This window comes from Eublepharis macularius, chromosome 1, assembly GCF_028583425.1.
Source record: "Eublepharis macularius isolate TG4126 chromosome 1, MPM_Emac_v1.0, whole genome shotgun sequence".
Lineage (NCBI taxonomy): Eukaryota > Metazoa > Chordata > Lepidosauria > Squamata > Eublepharidae > Eublepharis > Eublepharis macularius.
Window position 1 is genome coordinate 108,743,428 of NC_072790.1, and position 21,493 is coordinate 108,764,920.

Here is a 21,493-nt window from a genome sequence, read left to right on the forward strand (position 1 = left end):
ACAGGCAGGGTAAGGAATATCCCCATAGGAATCTATCAGTGAATCTTTGAAGAAGGAAAATGGAACTTGCCTTCAGCAGCTGGAACGGCCGGTGTCATTCCTGGAGTCTGTGATAAGAATAGGTGAGGAGTTGGTCCTACACACAAGACAGGAATAAAAGTGCATTCATAAATACTCATACCATTCTTTTCAAAAATACAATATCCACTGGCATCAGAGATAACATTTTTATTTTTAACAGTTCCTGAGGAGATTGAGCTTGCTTCTGAATTGTTGAGGATACATTATTGAAGAAGAAGACAGAACAAACAAAAACTGTGAGATTTAAAAGGGAGTTTCAAGGTTACTGTTCATGAAAAGGCAAAAAATAAAAACAACAAAATGCCATTGATGAATTATTTGCAATTCAATTTCTTTTTCTTTATATTTAGCTCAAATGATCAATATAATAAAAAGCTCACATATTCAAGACCTACTAATTTGAAAGAATACACTTATATTTTTCTCCTATTAACGTAAAGGACTAAACAAAACAGTTGGAAATGAAGACAAAAATATTGACTAATAGCTTGCTGTGAGCTATAATTCTGTGTCTGTCTAGAAAAATTGATAGCTATGAAGGTTTAATGAGCTATGTTATGTACAAATGATCCTAAGGACGGCTTTTAATGTTACACAGAAAGATGAAAGAAACATGAGTTGCACTTCCTTTCCCCACACTTTTTTTTTAATTTTTATTGGATGGGTCATTATATCAATTCACACATAAAACACATTATTTTGTTTCCCCCATATAATAATATCCCCTACCCTTTCCCCCCCTTTTCCGTTGACTTCCGACAGTTTTCCATTCCCTTCATCTAATTTACATTACTACCTTTTAGTATATAATCCTTAACCATCCTAGACCTTATATAACATAGTTATCTAATAACATATAATATATTCTAACAATATATACCATATATTTAATACTATGTAGTATCTAGTATATTCTAGTAATAAATCATATATTCTATTACATATACACTCTCTATAATAACATAATCTATAATAGTATAATCTATAATAGTCCATGTCCAAAATAATATATATCTACTATACCATGTCTATAACATTCAAAATTATTGTTATTTTCAATATTACTTTAAGATATATTGTCTAATTTTTTCCTCTTACAACTTAAATTAGGCATTTATTATAATGTCCTACAATATATCATAATCTGGTGTATCGTATAATCCTACCCTATAGATCCTGTCTTACATTATAACCTAATGTATTATAACAAAATGTATTTTAACAAAATACATCACTATAACATGGTATATTATCACAAACTATATTATTCTTTTCCAATATAATATTAAAATTTCTATCTCTATATTCAGTTAAAGTAAAAGAGCACTATCCTCCCCTTAAAAAGTATCCAAAGACCACACCTTCCCTTTAATGTCCCACTTTTTCTCCATATAATTCTTAAATTTCTCCCAACTTATTATATATTCTTCCGCAACTTCTTCCCGTAATTTCCTCATAAGTTTGTCCATTTCCACCAGATTCAATGTCTTCAAGATCCAATCTTCCACCGTTGGTATCTCCTTTGTCTTCCACAACTGTGCATATAGTATCCTAGCCACCGTAGTCATATAAAACACCATTATCCTGTCCATTTTATCAAATTCTTCAAGGTTCATACATAACAATAGCTATTCTGGGTTTTTAACAACATTTTTCTGCAATATATCTGACATAGTGTCTACTGTTTCCCGCCAGAACTGTTTAGCTTTTTCGCATGTCCACCACATATGGTAAAAAGAACTTTCATGTTTCCCACATTTCCAACATTTATCTGACATCTGACTGTTTCCCTTAGCTAACTTTTTTGGCGTAAGATACCATCTATAAATCATTTTATACACATTTTCTCTTATCATGGTACATGTTGATATCTTTATGGTATCCTTCCACAATTTCTCCCAAGCTTCCATCAATATATCCTTATTGCAATTTATTGCCCATTTTACCATTTGAACCTTAACTATCTCATCTTCTGTAAACCATTTCAACAAAATTTTATACACTTTAGATATCAATTTTCTCCCCTTGAAGTAAACACTGTTCCTGCTCTGAATTTTCTGCCCTAAAGCCCCGGCACTGATCTTACCTGGGCTGGCATTTGCGGGCCCGCGCGGCCAGGGAGACAGAAAGCAGGAGCGGCGTCTTCCCGGCCCCGGCAAGAACATGCTCGCAGCGTCAGGCTGGGAGCGTGGGTCTTGAACGGAGCCCAGTCAGCCAATTAGATCAGCCGGCTGGGTTGTACAGGGGCGGGAGCCGTTGCCCGACCTGAGTGAAGGAGTTTTCACTCAGGTCCTCCTGCCCTTTATAAGTCCCGGGGCCGGTCTCCTTCTGGCGCAGTTGAATATAGAACAGCGATCCCCACCCACCCTCCACAGGATTAAGTTAGGAGTTAATATGGTTGTACGGTTATGTGTGTGTTAACACGGTTGGGCTGTTTTACTGCAATTTTCCGGTTAGAAGGATCGGGCAGTATGGAGAAGGTTAATACGTTATCTGTCACAACTTTAGGTGGGCAGTTTGGGTGTTGGGCACCGATCCCTTGGTGGGGGGAAAGTGCCTGTGTGCATGGTTTTCCCATAGAGGAGATCCCCATAAGGGGTCTTGGACCAGGCTTGGCAGTGGTAAGCCCAGCTCGGGGGGCTGACAAAACAAGCCTGTGTTCAGGTGACGGGGGACCACGCAGATGCTACCGCCCAGTGTGGTTCCCTCATCCGTCATCCCATGGTGTCCCCTTTTCAGCAGGCGGGCTGATAGGGTAGAGCGTCATCGGTGGGCAGGCGGGTCTGCCGATGTTGGGATCCGTGTCCTACGCTGCCATGGCTCTTTACTCTGTAATCAATAAAATTGTGGCCTATTTCATCCAAAACAAGCGTCAGCGTGTTATTCTGCTTGGGAGACCTGGGCCGTATCAAGCTGGGCCCGCAAACCTGCTTTTCTCCGATCAGAATCATACAGATCTTTTATCTGCATGTATTGAAACCAACCATATCGAAATGGCAATTCTTCATTCTTTTTAATGCTATATAAATTCTGGTCCACTCTAAGAATATTCTGATATGTCATCCACTCCTCTCCTTCATATTTAGTCCTTGGATTGACAACCTCCGCTGGCACAATCCACATTGGTGTTTTTTCATTCAAATATCTCTTATATTTAGCCCATACAGCAAATAGACTTCGCCTCACAAAATGATGCAAAAACATCGTATCAGCCTTAGTCTTTTCATACCATAGATATGCATGCCATCCAAATGTTTTATTGTACCCTTCCAATGTCAATATTTTATGGTTTTCCAACAGCATCCAATCCCTCACCCCAAACCAAGCATATGGCTTCATAATATAATTTCAGATTTGGTAGCTGTAGTCCACCTCTCTCCTTTGCATCATATAACACCTTCATCTTAACTCTAGGCTTTTCCCCTGCCCACACAAATGTTAACATTTTCCTTTGCCATTTTTCAAATTGCTTATTGTCTTTCACTATTGGAATTGTCTGCATTAAAAACATTATCCTTGGTAGGACATTCATCTTAATTGCGGCAATACGACCCAACCATGACAAATTTAACCTATTCCAAACCATCATGTCTTTATCTATTTGCTGCCATAACTTTTCATAATTATTATTGAATAAATCAATATTTTTTGCAGTCAACTCAATACCTAGGTACCTTGTTTTATGAACCACTTCACAATCCGTTATCTTCATTAACTCTTGCTGTTGTTGTTTAGACATATTCTTACAAAGCAGTTTAGATTTCTTTCTATTTATATAGAATCCTGCCAACTGTCCAAATTCTTTTATCTTCCCCAGCAATCTTGGCATATTCTGGAGCGGATCTTCCACTATCACCATCACATCATCTGCAAAGGCCCTCACCTTATAGGTATACCCTTTAATCTTCATACCTTTAATCTCATCATCTTCACGTATTTGTCTAAGTAAAATTTCCAGTACCATTACAAATAACAATGGAGAGAGTGGGCATCCTTGTCTCGTTCTCCAATTTTTTCGTTATGTCCCGGTTAACAACTATAGCTGCAGATTGGTTTTTATATATCATCTTTACTGCTTGAATGAACATCTTGCCCATCTGCACTTTTTCCATCATTGCAAACATAAAATCCCAATTTAAATTGTCAAACGCTTTTTCAGCATCCACAAAGAAAAAAACCAACTTGTTTTCCTGGGTTTTTATCATAATATTCTATCACATTCAATACCGTCCTCAGATTGTCTTTTATCTGTCTATCTGGTAAAAAACCTGCCTGCTCCTCCCCTACAAACTCTACCAGCCAGATCTTCAACCTCTCAGCCAGTATTTTTGCAAAAAACTTATAATCATTATTTGTTAAGGATATCGATCTATAATTTTTCACATTAGTCAAATCTTGTGCTTCCTTTGGTATTAATGTAATATTAGCTTCATTCCATGTCTCCGGCAAATCATGGCCTTCCAAAATTGCATTCATCACTTTCTGCATCAGCTGCTTCAAGTCCTCTGCCATTACTTTATAAAATTTAGCTGTGAGCCCATCCAGTCCTGGCGTCTTTCCCACTTTTGTATCTTGTATCGCTTCCAAAATTTCCAATGTTGTTATTTCAGCATTTAATTTCTCTCTCAGTTTCTCGGGTACCATTGGTAAACCCAGCTTTCGAAAATACTCTTCTATTGACCTTTTATCAATTGATTTCTTCTGATATAGCGTTGCATAATATTTAAAAAATGCCCTCTCAATTGAATTTTGATCAAACAATTCCTTCCCGTCTTCCACAATCTTACTGATTGTTTGCTTCTCCCTTTTCTTCTTCAATTGCCAAGCCAAATATTTCCCTGGTTTATTGGCTCCTTCAAATGCTTTTTGTTTCATCCTTTTTAACTCCCATTCCGCTTCTTTATCCTCCATTGCTCTTATTTGTTCCTGCAATATTTTAATTTCTTGTTGTAACTTCTTTTTGCCCGGTCTTTTCTTTAACTGCTGTTCTTTTAGCTTGATTTTTTCTTTAATTTCTTTCAACTCTTTATTTTTCTTATCTCTGGCATTTAAATCCATAAGCACTCCTTGAATCACAGCTTTGTATGCATCCCATACTTTATGAATTGCCACTCCTTGATCCACATTATATTGTGTAAAGTTTTTAGTCTCTTTCTTAAGAACCTCCATATTAGCGTGACTGCTCAAAAGATCCTCATTTATTCTCCATCTCCTTTTTTTACCTCTCATTCCAAATCTCCAAAACACAGGATTGTGGTCTGAACTAACTTTTGGCAAAATGTCAGTTTCTTTTGTACACACAGCAAGCTCTTTAGATACCCAAATCATATCAATTCTTGAAAAGGATTGATGTCTTGCTGAAAAAAAGGTGTATTGTTTGGCATTCGGATTATATTTCCTCCATATATCTTCCAAACCCTCTTGTCCTTGAAGTTCAAAAAAAGATTTTGGCAGTTTCCCTCCTTTAGTTTTTATCAAATTCATTTTTTTATCTAATTGTACATCTACTACCCCATTAAAATCCCCTGTTACAATCACTTGATCGTATGTCATCTGTCCAAGTCTGTCTTTAATTTCGTTGAAAAATTGCTCTTTCGCACCATTTGGTGCGTATATTCCCACAATCAGGGCTTTTTTTAGCGTTACAGTCAAATTCCACTGCCATATATCCCATCTTTGTCATTAAAAATCAATTTCGGTTGCAATTCTTCTTTAATATAGAGTACAATCCCTCTCTTCTTTTGCTTAGTTGTTGCCACAAATTGTTTCCCTAACTTTTTATTTTGTAAATATTTTACATCTTGTTCTCGTATATGGGTTTCTTGTAGACAAATCACATTACATCTCTGTTTAGCCAGCCAATGAAATATTGCTTTTCTCTTTGAGGGTGAATTAAGTCCGTTTACATTCCATGGTATTAATTTGTATTCCATAACTACAATCGGGTTGGTTTTGGTAAGTCCTTTTCATACTCTAGCAGAAACACTTCCATTGCATGTCTAGATTTGATAACTTGCCTCACAGATTGAAACTCAAAGCTCAGCCCTTCTGGTATTTCCCATCTATATCTTATATTCATGGTTTTCAACTTTTGAGTCAGATCCCTATATTTTTTTCGATCTTGCATCACTGATCTCGGTAACTCCTTCATAATTTGAACATGTTTCCCTTCAAGTACCAATGGGGATTCAAAATGCTTTCTGAGAATTTCCTCTTTCATTCTTTTGGTAGTTAACTGGACAATAACAACCCTTGGTAATTTTTTTTGCTCTGCATACTTGGAATTAATTCAATAGGCAATATCTAAATTGGCAGCCACTTCTTCCTGCTCTTTATTTAGAAATTCTGCAATTATTTCAGTAACTTGTTTCAAGGTTGTTCCAGTCATTATTTCTGGAATGCCTCTAAAACAAAGTTGTTTTTCCATAGCTTTGCATTCCATTACAACAACCCTATCACTCACTCCCGCTGCCTCTACTCTTAAACCTTCCGTTTTCACATCCACCTCTTGTACCTTCTGCTGTGTAGCTTGGAGTTCCGTTCTTATTTCATCAATACTCTTTGCCAATTCTGCAACCTCTGATTTTATTGCCTCTTTAATCACTTTCACTAAATTCAACAGAGAGTTCTTCACTTGCTTTTGCAATTCTTGAACCATTTCTTGCGTCTTTTGTATGGTTTCATTTGTTTCCTTATTACCTTCTGTTATTTTTTTATCCAAATTTTCAATTGCTGCCTGCCAATCTTTATCTTTTTTCCCCGTCATTGGACTTGTCTTAGGACCCCACGAGTCGGCTCTCTTCCTCAACTCTGTCTTTCCTATTTTATATTTCTTACTTTAATTAAATCAGTCTTGTCCAGTAATATAAAAAAAATGTGAAGGGAAAACTTAATCTTTTTCTAGTAGTCAAAATGTCGGGCGTTTTTTCTCAATGGTGCTCTCTATGGTTGCTTTCCACTTTTTCCCTTTCCAAGATGGCGTATTTCGCTTTGTTTTTTCAATGTTGGATGCTTTTCTGTTACACAGTTACACAGTTCACATGAAGTCATCTGCCCTTCCCACACTCAAGATGGCCAGCTTCCGCTTCCTTTTTGGGTCTTCTGTCCCTCGTTGTTTCTCTTCCTCTGTTCCCGCCAACTTCCTGCCCTTCTAGCCACCACTCGTTTATGTTACAGGCAATCCACTTCTCGTGATATTTCAGCCGCTTCCCACACTCTTCCCCTCACGTCGTTATCTCCCAAACCGCAAGTATGCAAAACAAAAAGTTTCTTTTGCTCTTTTTAAGCTCTTTAAATCGTTAAATTCACAGTTCTCCACTCCCCACCACTTTTAATGTCCTTTGCTTTGGGAATTTGTCTCTTTACTTTAAAACGTTTCAGTCTTTGAGCAAAAATCAAGCCCGTTAGGGAAGATAGTAATGTTTACTTCTCTAACTCTTCTTGGGTTGTACTCACTGTCTCTTTTGTTCAATCCTGGTTAAAATTCGTTTCTGAAGCTTGGGTACAGCGATCCTATGTCAATTTAATGACTCCAAAAGGTTACTGCAGAGATATTAGCCGCCCCTCTGTGAGGGGATCTCAAGGCAGACGGAGAATCCTTGATTCAGTACTCCCCATCTGCCGAGATCACACCTTCTTAGGGCCAATGAGCATCCTTGCCCAACTTCTGCCTGAAATCGGGGGGCTGTGGGTGATCTAAGCACCCCACTAGCTCAAAAACAGCAACCCGGATGATCCAGCTCCATGAATCACTTCAGACCACCATGATCCCAAACCGGAAGCCCTTTCCCCACACTTCTGTTATAATGTCAAAGGGGAAAGATATGCATTTCCAGAAATCCTCAGGCATCTATCTGTGAAAGGATGTGTGAGCAATGAAGCATGAGCAATGAAAACACAACTCAGTCCAAGAGTAGATATGGCATAAGAAGTCAGGATCCCTGCCACCCTCTTTTTTTAAATGTTCACAACTGGTAGGGTAGGACTTGGAGTTCTCATGGACATACAATTGATCTCCAGATTACAAAGATCTTCTCTGCCAGAGAAATGGCAGCTTTTCCTACGACCACTTTAGAAAACAAGTGTGTGGGGAGTAGAGATGAGCATGAACCAGAAAAAAACCCAAACCATGTGGTTCATGGTTCATCAAATTTCACAAATCATGAATTTTCATGAAGCTGCCCCTGGTTCGTGAACCAGTTCATTTGGTTTGTGAAAACATCACATCCAGGTCAGAAAAGCATCACTTCCGGGTCAGCAGAAGTTCACTTCCAGGTCATAAGAAGGTCTGCAGGAAGTCCATCCCCTGTTGCCTAGGAAACTGATTGATTGGCACCAGGCTGTCTGCAATGACAAACCAAAAAAAATGAACCGAACGAACCAGCCTAAAGTTTGTGGCAGTTCGTCAGAAATGGGATCTGACGAACCGTGGTTCGTGCTTAATTTTGGTTCATATTTCGGTTCATGCCCATCTCTAGTGGGGAGCTTGTGTTTGAATGTGAATTATGTTCTGAGTATATATTCTGATATCTTAATGTTCAATAGAGGGAAATTAATGGAATTCTGATCAGGCTTGTAGTTAAACTAAAGGCTTCACTGTGCACAGTCAAAAAAATTCCATGATAATTCATGTATACATTTGCATCAACTGTAAAACATGCAAACTTAATGTCTATATTTATTTTATTTTAATAAGGAATTAGTGTAATAAATAAAGATGCTCGAAAATATTTTGTATTAATATATTTACTTTACTTAACACTGGAATTTAGAAAGGGTACTCTACTAAACTTTTTACATTCAGCAATGATGCATTGTGGAAAATGGATGTAAGAAACTGTCCATGCCATCTCCCACTACAAGATGGCCTTGCAAAATTAACCACATATTATTAATCTTTGCCAGCACAAACCTGCCTAATCAGCACTTACACATGCATATTTCATATTAGGAGATATTAATAAGTATATTTGTCCTCTCTCTTCCTCAACAATGTCATTAGCAGGACTTACTTCCTGAGAGCTTTTAAAGCAAGTAGGGAGTTCAAAGCAACAATCTATATATGAGAAACACTTATTACAGATATAACTAGTTATGTTGCCAGAGTTCATAATTATCTGGTTCAGAATATAAATGTGTTTATCTTGTAAGCCTAATGACAAATTGAGCAATGTGTGTGGTCACTGGCTAAACCAGACCAAGAACAAGCGAAATGCTTTCTAGGACCATTCACAGAACATTTTAATGGTAAGCCCTTATGTTCAGTTAAATTCTTGTTGGTTGCTGTGGACTATATGAAGAGACCACTTGACAAAGTTATATTTTATTTAGTAAGTATCTTCTCTACTCATTTTTTTCTTACTGTACTATGGTTGTTGCCCTTAGTTTAGTTCTAATACTCGTTCTTGTTCCCAAATGTAGGGGGAAGACAGCTGAATTTCCAAATGCCTTGTCGGAACAGTATGATAAAGCATATGGCACTATCAATCCACATGTTTCAGCATTATCAGTCAGAAGAAAAGCTTCAGAAACAGATGAGGGTTCCCCTCCTGAACAGTTGCCAAGAAAACTTATAATTACCAAGCCAATTTCAAATCAGGTCAAGGGGATTTTATGCATCCCTAGACAAAACTCCACCAAATTTCTTATCACCTGACAACTCCTGACATACAGTACTTTGGAAGGAAGCAGATCATGGTTCACTTTGCTAGCAGCTGAGGGTTTCCTTATCAAATGAGAACAAAGGAGATTTTAAGTGGACTATATATAAATATAAATCAGGAGTTGGCAAGTGAGGAACTCTGTTTTGTACATTGTATTAAAAGATTTGGGCTAACGTTTAGAATGTTGTACAAAAAATATTCGTAATATTCTACTACTACTTTGTCCATTGTCAGCTGGGAGAATGTAACAAATTATGCTATTAGAACTAATTGCATTTTATGAAGGATGATAATGAATGTTGAGCATGCCAGTTATTAAAATAAAATGGCTGGTTATTAAATTGCCCTTTAGATTTCCTTAGGAATTGGCTACTGCATGGGGCCATGATCTATAATCTCAGATACCATATGGCATGAATAGAAAAACAGTAACAAATACGAAAAGCTTGACTCAATAGATACCCTCAGGTAAAAATATGTATCCTGAAAAGCCTGCCTTGTAATCTGATTTTATGTTTTCATATGTTATTAAATATCTTTCTCTTTGCTTTGATGAAGAAGCACCAAATAGAACAGCCAAATTAATATTTCATCCTTTCTTTTGATTAAATATGTTAAAGGGGATATCCTAACTTAAATAGCCCTCTCCTCACAGGTTCAAAGCACTGGTTTTAACTAATCTGGCAACTGCATCAAAAAGTTGGCTTCAACAGAGCTGTTATCATTACCATCCATGCACTAGATCACTTTTTTAATAATAATACGGTGCTGTAAATAAGAAAAAGCTGATCTGTGTCAGTAAACCTGCTATTGATAAGATTATAGTCATTCTGAAGGTTAGCAGACATGAATGGCACTTTATTATACTTTATAGCAGGCAATTGTGTGGCAGACATACCAGTCCTGATAATGTCAACCACATGGATATATTTCCAGAGGAGTTATCCGTGTTAGTCTGTATTGCAAAATAGTCAAGAGTCCAGTAGCACCTTTAAGACTAACCAACTTTATTGCAGCATAAGCTTTCAAGAACTACAGCTCTCTTCATCAGATGCATGGAGGGTATGAAGAAACTCCACAGATATATAGGTGGTGAGGGGAGGGGGGGAGGGGAGGGTGCAGAGAGTGAGGGACATGTAAATGTAAATCAGTTACAAAAAGTCATAAAAGAGGTAGAGTGCACAATCCAGGCTAGGTGTGACTTCTCCCCTCCATAGCAGAATCTGAATAGCATGCCTGAAGGCAGTTACTTCTGGTAATGAGATAACCATTCATAGTCTCTCTTCAATTCAAGTCTGACTGAGTCAAATTTACATATGAATTCCAATTCAGCAGCTTCAAATTTGGTGACAACCTGTAAATCTCTTAAGTGAGAGTCCTGATCAAGAGCATTGGAGCAGTATGATTGTAGCGTAAAACTTGGCTCTAGACAATCAACCGAGTAGTATGTTTTGGGTGGTAGCCAAATTTGAAGCTGCTGAATTCGTGAACCGGCAGTTCGTCAGAGCCCATTTCTGATGAACCGCCATGAACTTTAGGCCAGTTTGTTTGGTTCATTTTTCAGTTCATCACTACAGACAGCCTGGCGCTGGTTCGTGAACCGGCAGTTTGTCAGAGCCCATTTCTGATGAACCGCCATGAACTTTAGGCCAGTTTGTTTGGTTCATTTTTCAGTTCATCACTACAGACAGCCTGGTGTTGATGAATCAGTTTCCTAGACAATGGGGGATGGGCTTTCTATAGCCCCAGAAGTGACCTTCTGCTGCCAGAGAAGTGACATTTTCACAAACCAAACGAACTGGTTCACAAATTGGGGCAAGTTTGTGAAAGTTCATGGTTTGTGGTTCGTGAAATGAGAAGAACCATGAACCGCATGGTTCAGTATTTTCCCTGTTCGTACCCAACTCTAATGGGTGTTGATGTGTAATGTAAAGTTTGCTCAGCAAATCCTCATCATTGCAGAGGCATAGCAGAGAATCCCTTATTCATTCTCAGTCCTAAATTGCCTGTTATTTGTTAATTCCTTTTTCTCTGGGTAGTTTTATGCCACCTCTACAGGAATTTGCCCAAGGCAGCTTACAAAATAAAAATAATAAAAACAGAATATTAAAAGATATTAATTAAAATCTAGCATTAGAAGAAGAAAAAAACCAGCCCAGCATAAAAATATAGACCATTGATAGTTCAATATAACAGTTTCCACAGTAAAACACTGTTGACAAATCAATCCCTTAAACGCATGGGTGAATAGAAATGTTTTGGTCCAATGCCAAAAAAAGCAATGTAGGCACCAGGCGAGCCTCAAGGGGAAGGGCATTCCTTAAGTGAGGTGCCACTACTGAAAAAGAAAACTGCTGTCTCTGGTTGCCATCTGTCTCACATCTGAAGGTGGGGGCACAGAGATTTGGGCTGGTGAGACAGATCTTAACTGGTGGGCTGAACAATACACACAAAGGCTTATGTGATTTACTGGCAAGAAGAGGAGTGGGTTCTAGCTGTGGCTGGAAAGATCATACAAGTAGGGTGTGTGTGGAAGCCTGCAACCCAGAGTATGCCTTCCTTAGTGATCTCTCCAGTGAAGATCCACAACTTATGGGGAAATTTTTAGCTTGAAATGGGATATAGTGAATGATAAAGGATAAATATTTGGGGGGAAAGTTAAGGAAATTGCTTTTGATGCTGCCACAGAACAAGAATACATTTGTATTGTCGAAGGCTTTCACGGCCGGAGAACGATGGTTGTTGGGGGTTTTCCGGGCTGTATTGCCGTGGTCTTGGCATTGTAGTTCCTGACGTTTCGCCAGCAGCTGTGGCTGGCCTCTTCAGAGGTGTAGCACCAAAAGACAGAGATCTCTCAGTGTCACAGTGTGGAAAAGATGTAGGTCATTTGTATCTACTCAGGAGGGGTGGGGTTGAGCTGAGTCATTCTGTAAGAGTTTCCCAGGGTGTGGAATGCTAATGGCGGGAGGCTTCACTGAATCCTGAGGAGGTTCTTTTGCATATGGATTGGTGCTTGATGTGCTAATCTTCTCTGCAGGGCTATTGTCGGGTGTGGAGTGTTTTGTTGGCCTGGTGTTTTTCAGAACTGGAGCCCATGCTCTGTTCATTCTTAAGGTTTCTTCTTTCCTGTTGAAATTTTGCTTATGCTTGTGAATTTCAATGGCTTCCCTGTGCAGTCTGACAAAGTAGTTGGAAGTGTTGTCCAGTATTTTGGTGTCCTGGAATAAGATACTGTGCCCTGTTTGGGTTAGGCTATGTTCAGCTACTGCTGATTTTTCAGGCTGTCCAAGTCTGCAGTGTCTTTCATGTTCTTTTATTCTTGTCTGGATGCTACGCTTTGTGGTCCCGATGTAAACTTGTCCACAGCTGCAGGGTATACGGTATACTCCTGCAGAGGTGAGGGGGTCTCTGCTGTCTTTTGCTGATCGTAGCATCTGTTGTATTTTTCGGGTGGGTCTGAATACTGCTTGAAGGTTATGCTTTTCCATAAGCTTTCCCATCTGATCAGTAATTCCTTTGATATATGGCAAAAACACTTTTCCTGTAGGTGACTGTTTTTCCTTGGTTGTTTGATTCATCCTGGGTTTGATTGCTCTTCGGATTTCATTTCTGGAGTAGCCATTTGCCTGAAGTGCGTGGTTTAGATGATTAATTTCCTCATTGAGAAAGCGCGGCTCACATATCCGTCTTGCACGATCCACTAATGTTTTCATTATGCCTCTTTTCTGTCGGGGGTGGTGATTGGAGTTTTTGTGTAAGTACCGATCAGTGTGAGTTGGTTTCCTGTAGACCTTGTGACCTAACTGAAAGTTTGCTTTGCGGATGACCAAGGTATCCAGGAATGAGAGTTTTCCCTCACTTTCTTTCTCCATTGTGAATTGTATGTTCAGGTGGATGTTGTTGAGATGATTCAAAAACTCCCTCAATTCTTCCTCCCCATGGCTCCAAATGATGAATGTATCATCCACAAACCGGAACCATACACTGGGTTTGTGGGGTGCTGATTCTAGAGCTGTTTTTTCGAAATGTTCCATGTAGAAGTTTGCTATAACTGGGCTGAGTGGGCTCCCCATGGCCACCCCATCCATCTGTTCATAGAATTCGTTGTCCCATTGGAAGTAACTGGTTGTCAGACAATGATGGAATAAGGCTGTTACATCCTCTGGGAAAATCTGATTAATCAGTGCAATAGTGTCTTTTACTGGAACCTTGGTAAACAGGGATACAACATCAAAACTGACAAGTATGTCTTGTGGATTGAGTTTCAGAGAACTGATTTTCTTGATGAAATCTGCTGAATCTTTGATGTAAGACGAGGTTTTCCCGATGTGGTCCTGCAGGAGATCTGCCAGATGTCTAGCTAATTCATATGTCGGTGAACCAATGGCACTCACAATGGGTCGGAGTGGGACTGAATCTTTATGTATTTTGGGGAGTCCATATAGTCTAGGTGGCTGTGCTTCAGTCTTGCATAGTTTTCTGTGCGTGTCGGGATGTAGTGAGGAATTCTTGATCAGCGCATTTGTTAGCCTGGTGATTTTGCAAGTGGGATCTCGTTTTAGTTTTTTGTAGGTGGAGGGGTCCAGGAGTTCCTTAATCTTCTTTTTGTATTCCTCCGTTTTCATGATCACTGTAGCATTGCCTTTATCAGCTGGTAGAATGATGATGTCTGGATCTGCATTGAGGGTCTTGATGGCATTTCTCTCCTTGCGTGTTAAATTGCTGGTGGGAAGCTTTGCCTTTCGTAGAATCCTGGCTGTCTCTCCTCTTATTTCCTCAGCTTCCTCTTCCGGTAGATGACGGATGGCAGCTTCTACATTTGCAATGATGTCTTCCACAGGAATTCTGGTGGGGGTGACTGCAAAGTTTCCTCCCTTTGCCAAGATGGAGGTTTCTTCTGGTGAGAGTTGACGGTCTGTCAGATTGATGACAATGCGTGCATTGTCGAGCATTGGGCTTGTCTGTCTTTTTTCCTGTAGTTTGTTAAACTTCTGCTTCTGTCTGGATGTGTGGTTGGTAAACACTTGTTCCATCTTCCTGTAGGTGAGATTATCGACCTTGTCCCAATCCAGACTTCTCATTTGCAGTCACCCCCACCAGAATTCCTGTGGAAGACATCATTGCAAATGTAGAAGCTGCCATCCGTCATCTACCGGAAGAGGAAGCTGAGGAAATAAGAGGAGAGACAGCCAGGATTCTACGAAAGGCAAAGCTTCCCACCAGCAATTTAACACGCAAGGAGAGAAATGCCATCAAGACCCTCAATGCAGATCCAGACATCATCATTCTACCAGCTGATAAAGGCAATGCTACAGTGATCATGAAAACGGAGGAATACAAAAAGAAGATTAAGGAACTCCTGGACCCCTCCACCTACAAAAAACTAAAACGAGATCCCACTTGCAAAATCACCAGGCTAACAAATGCGCTGATCAAGAATTCCTCACTACATCCCGACACGCACAGAAAACTATGCAAGACTGAAGCACAGCCACCTAGACTATATGGACTCCCCAAAATACATAAAGATTCAGTCCCACTCCGACCCATTGTGAGTGCCATTGGTTCATCGACATATGAATTAGCTAGACATCTGGCAGATCTCCTGCAGGACCACATCGGGAAAACCTCGTCTTACATCAAAGATTCAGCAGATTTCATCAAGAAAATCAGTTCTCTGAAACTCAATCCACAAGACATACTTGTCAGTTTTGATGTTGTATCCCTGTTTACCAAGGTTCCAGTAAAAGACACTATTGCACTGATTAATCAGATTTTCCCAGAGGATGTAACAGCCTTATTCCATCATTGTCTGACAACCAGTTACTTCCAATGGGACAACGAATTCTATGAACAGATGGATGGGGTGGCCATGGGGAGCCCACTCAGCCCAGTTATAGCAAACTTCTACATGGAACATTTCGAAAAAACAGCTCTAGAATCAGCACCCCACAAACCCAGTGTATGGTTCCGGTTTGTGGATGATACATTCATCATTTGGAGCCATGGGGAGGAAGAATTGAGGGAGTTTTTGAATCATCTCAACAACATCCACCTGAACATACAATTCACAATGGAGAAAGAAAGTGAGGGAAAACTCTCATTCCTGGATACCTTGGTCATCCGCAAAGCAAACTTTCAGTTAGGTCACAAGGTCTACAGGAAACCAACTCACACTGATCGGTACTTACACAAAAACTCCAATCACCACCCCCGACAGAAAAGAGGCATAATGAAAACATTAGTGGATCGTGCAAGACGGATATGTGAGCCGCGCTTTCTCAATGAGGAAATTAATCATCTAAACCACGCACTTCAGGCAAATGGCTACTCCAGAAATGAAATCCGAAGAGCAATCAAACCCAGGATGAATCAAACAACCAAGGAAAAACAGTCACCTACAGGAAAAGTGTTTTTGCCATATATCAAAGGAATTACTGATCAGATGGGAAAGCTTATGGAAAAGCATAACCTTCAAGCAGTATTCAGACCCACCCGAAAAATACAACAGATGCTACGATCAGCAAAAGACAGCAGAGACCCCCTCACCTCTGCAGGAGTATACCGTATACCCTGCAGCTGTGGACAAGTTTACATCGGGACCACAAAGCGTAGCATCCAGACAAGAATAAAAGAACATGAAAGACACTGCAGACTTGGACAGCCTGAAAAATCAGCAGTGGCTGAACATAGCCTAACCCAAACAGGGCACAGTATCTTATTCCAGGACACCAAAATACTGGACAACACTTCCAACTACTTTGTCAGACTGCACAGGGAAGCCATTGAAATTCACAAGCATAAGCAAAATTTCAACAGGAAAGAAGAAACCTTAAGAATGAACAGAGCATGGGCTCCAGTTCTGAAAAACACCAGGCCAACAAAACACTCCACACCCGACAATAGCCCTGCAGAGAAGATTAGCACATCAAGCACCAATCCATATGCAAAAGAACCTCCTCAGGATTCAGTGAAGCCTCCCGCCATTAGCATTCCACACCCTGGGAAACTCTTACAGAATGACTCAGCTCAACCCCACCCCTCCTGAGTAGATACAAATGACCTACATCTTTTCCACACTGTGACACTGAGAGATCTCTGTCTTTTGGTGCTACACCTCTGAAGAGGCCAGCCACAGCTGCTGGCGAAACGTCAGGAACTACAATGCCAAGACCACGGCAATACAGCCCGGAAAACCCCCAACAACCAAGAATACATTTGCCGGTATTTTTCATAAAATGATAAAAGGATGACTGTATAAACATGAGCCTGCAGAAGCAGAAAATCTGCTAACTCACAAGCAAAGCTGCAGGTAGCAGTAATGATGTATTGCAGAATTAAGAAGCTTGTGCTTTTTGAGCTAGCGCTCTCCATAAGGAGTAGAGTCTACATTGGGTTGAATATAAAGTCATTTTCTGTCAGAGTAAGGAGGGGGTAATTTTACTGATTCTCTCTCATACTGTAGACCCTACTTCACCCCTCCCCCAATCTTTAGAATGTCCCCTATGTTGAGGCAGCATATCAAAAAGCTCATTGAGGGCGAGATCTTCTCTTTAACTGGTGAAAGTGAAATGTTTGGGCAGAAAGTAGGGTTGCTATCTCTGAGATGGGAAATTCCTGAAGATCCCACCCTTCAAAGCAGCCATTTTCTTCAGGGGAACTGATTTCTCCGTCTGGAGATCAGATATAATTCTGGGAGGTCTCCAAGCTTCACTTAGAGTCTGGCGGCTGTACCAGATAATGATCTGTGAATACAAACCCATGGCCTACTCCACAAGCCTTTGTTACATATGTATGAACAATTAAAAATAACTTTCAAGCTTGAAAGGACTGCAAAACAGTACATGTGACTGTAGCATTAGACACAATTTTCCAAAGATCATGACAAAGTTATCCATTTGTTATAAGAAGGCTTGTAAATAACGTTTTAATCTTAGGCATTTTGGTATTCTATGCATCCCATGCCCCTCCTTCAAATTCTCCTGGAATTTAAACTGATTTACAGACTACAAAGATCAGTTCTCCTGGGGGAAATGGAAGCTTTGGAAGATGGACTCCCCCCTCCCCCCAAACTTTGACCTCTCTAGCCATCACCTCCAAGCATCCACTAATTTTGAAACCCTCTCTTCATTCCTATACCCTAGAAAAACGCTGGGGAGGGAGGAACTTCAGTAGCAGAAAGGGGAAAATATTAGACATGCATCAGCCTATAAACTGTATGCAGGAAAGTTTGCCAGCACCATCCAGTGTCATGGTTGGTGGTTGCCATTAAGTAAAATTGTTTTTTCAGTATGATGTTTAACATTGCACGTGCAAGAATGTTCTTTAAAAATAATTAGCAATAGGTTGAAACAATAGTATAACAGAACTGCCAACATTTCTAAGTTTTCAACTTATGCTAAATTTAAATAATTACTTTAAAACTTTATTACTTTGTGCTATGGAGCCATCATTTTAGAGCTATTACACAGGATATTTTAACAGTGTGGGTGAACAATGAGGATTTAATAATTATGTCTATCTTCAGAAGTAAAGAGTAGATATGACTCCCATTAAAACTAGTGGCTCTGCACAGCTCAGAATCATATGCTTAATTAAAAAGATTGTTGCTGATAATACACTATCTCAACCTGTAATGTATCATGAGGTCAGTGTGTCCTGGGGATGCAGTAATAGGACAAGTAAACTCAGCTATATTAAGTAGCAATGTGATTAATCATTTAAATGTGTACAATCTGGTATACTGCCTATCTGCTGAAGAAGCCTAAGAGGCTGCCCCCATCTCCATATGAAGTTTGAACATTTACAATCAAAATATTCAATGTGTTTTTTTTGCTTAATTAAAAAAACATTGAAAACAATCCAGAAGAATTTTTTGTTAAGGCAAGCCTGTTGTGATTAATTATGTACAAGCTCTCCCATAAAGACAGAAGAGAGAAAAGGAGCACTACTTTGATCTTGAGAACATACAAACAGCCATATTCTGAATTACAGAAGTGCTTCAATTTGCCCAATACTCTGCGTTACTGTGGCCTTCTAGGTCTCAAACTCAGACCAGACCTTTCATAGCCCTGCTATCTGAATTCATTTAAACTGAAGATGTGGCAAATAAAGTTCAATGTAGGTTTGTAAGCTGATGCACATCCCCCCCCCCCAACTTCAAGAATATGCTGATGGGGTCAGAACTTGCTGAAAGAGAAAGACACTTTGGGGTCATAGTGGATAACTCAATGAAAGGGTCAACTCAGTCACAGCAGTAAAAAAGCCCACCATCATAACTGAGGGAAGCAATTACATATTCATCTTCCCTCAAATAACACACTCAGTTTAACTTCTACTACATTCTTCTTTCTGTCTACATGATTCTATGCTATTGTGTTTTGCAAATCTTATACTATCCAAGCACAGAAATAATGCAACCCCCCCCCAAAAAAAAAAAATTGAAGGAAAAGATTTACCACCAAGAATTATAAGGGATTTCACATACCCAGCATAATGTGAAGCATTGAATCCCACCCCCCAACCCGAATTCATTTTTGGGAATTCGTGTCTGCAACTTATTAACAGCAGATGACTAAGAGACAGAAAGACTGAAACAAATTTTGCTATTGCCAAAGTAATCTTAGGATGATTATCTCTAAGCAGATAAAACAGTGTTTTTGAGGTGTAGGGGGCAATTGGTAAGTTATTAGTGGCTTAATATAATAATCTCTGATATTCTCATACAAATGGCATTCAAGTAAGACAGGTAAAGATGTATCAATCTTATTAAGACTGCAAGGACAGATTCTATCAGAATAAGGGCTATTTAAAAAATTTCCTTCTAAAAACATAGAAGGTATAATATTCAATCTCGTAAATAAAAAATAGCATGGAATAGTCAAATAAGACATTTAGAGAAATAAAGATTTTGGAGAAGTAATGCCAAAGGACAGGAGGGAACAGACACAACGAGTTCTATATGTCAAACATCCGTGGTCAATTTCTAGAATGTGCTTTTTAATCAAGGAGAGAGTTTTTGATTTACCCATCTCAGAGAAAAGATTGGTTGTCATACCAACTAGTGGCAATTTCTCATCCAAAGTTTTAATTCAAACTGATTTAAAAATATCCCATTTCAAGGCAGCCAATAAGGCATTCTCAGCAAAAAAACAACAACATCCAATTTTATTCTTAATTTGAGGGTGGAGAGCCACGCTTTCACTTCCAAAGATGTTTAGCCAAATTCTGTCTGCAATGCAACATTTGACACACAACAGGGTACATTCAGTAATTTTCTTAGAAATGGAGCAAGGGGCTGATCAATATTTTTGGATGTGTTTTTAATCTAAATAACTGAACAGGGGATTAGGAGAACCGCTTTCAAGTTAAGAGCCTGCACAGCTCTGGGAATGTACTCCCCACCCCCGTATTATAGAAGAACCGGTTTATAGCTTTAGCTCAGGGTTTAAATGCCATTCTAAGTTGGAGATTCCAAGATAAGCCTGCCGAAAACACAAGCCCCAAATAAGAGAAGGTTCTAACTTGCTCAGTATTAAATGCATTGATTAATGATTGCAATGGGAGTCGTCTCCTACTTTTGGGGAAGACTAGGATCTTAGATTTCTGGTAGTTAATCACCAGACTCTCATGCAGACAATAATTGGAAAAGAGTGGTAAGGCCCTATGCAGACGAATCCTAGTGAGAGACAAAATGGCAGCATCATCTGCATAAAGCAAGACAGGGACACTAGTCTCAGCTAATTTAGGTGGATGGCATCACTCATCAAAATTAGATGCCAAATTGTTTAAAAACAGACTAAACAGAAAGTTAGCTAGTAAACATCCCTGTCTTACTCCTTTTCTGTGTTAAATGAGTTTGTTAAATGTCCTTCATACCCACAGTGCACTTGAGCAGTTGAGCCACAATAAATGTCTAAGCCCTAGAAGCCTTTTGTCAATGGTGGTTTGGGCAAGTTTACTCCACAATTTGGGGCAATTTATGGAGTCAAAGGCCTCTTTAAGATCAATAAAGTCCAGTGGCCACATATAATCTCCCCCTAGCATAGTAAGCCCCCTAGCATGTCTAATTGCCCCTTAGCATGTCTAAATAGTAAGACGTACATGAATGTTTTTTAAAGGCCAGGTTTTTGGAGGAAAATGCAAATGGAGCAATTTTTCATGGCATGTTTTCTTAAAAGGACTGGAAACCGGAGTAAAAGTCAAAGTGAGAGTATTGTATAGTAGATGGAAAATGTTTCAGGAATTGTAATGAGAGATTTGGTATGACAAAAGGTTGCCCTATGTTTTCTCCCAGGATTTTGTTCTCTTTGCCAAGGGGAGGTGAAACTGACAGAGCCTTCAGGGACGCAAAGAAGAAATAAACAAATCCTCTAAGCTGTGATCTTTGCGGGGCTCTGTAGAGAGGGGAAATTGACAAGCCTTCCTATCTGTGTTTCAGGACTCGGCTTCCTGTCTAACATTGCATCTCCTTTCACTTGAGTGTCTTCGTGTAATTCATCTCATGTCATGTAGAAAGACTCAAAGAGACATAGAGCATCATGGGGGAAATATGATGGCGATGGCTACATAAGAATGTTCACAGTTTTTGAACTGTAATTTGCCCTAAAGGCTTGTTGTCAAGCAGAAAAATTGCATGTAAATATTCAAATAAATTAATAAACAGCCATTAGAACTTAGCCAATAAATAGTAACAACAACAAGGAACAAATAACCAGAAAATGGTCAGCATCCTACCATCCATGGGTGGA

The 21,493-nt window shown here is 39.4% G+C and overlaps 1 protein-coding gene across 8 annotated transcripts in view; it reads right to left on the reverse strand.

The window, feature by feature from the left end:
• The window catches only part of TRDN (triadin), a 334,586-nt gene that overhangs the window by 168,458 nt on the left and 144,635 nt on the right, over nucleotides 1-21,493 (reverse strand). For all 8 annotated transcript variants that reach the window (XR_008597030.1, XM_054979502.1, XM_054979172.1 and 5 more), the window contains one exon: nucleotides 71-136. Coding sequence is in view for 7 of the 8 variants with exons in the window: in XM_054979502.1 (XP_054835477.1) it covers nucleotides 71-136 (66 nt within the window). In the remaining variant the exon portion in view is untranslated. The remainder of the gene's footprint in view (nucleotides 1-70; nucleotides 137-21,493) is intronic.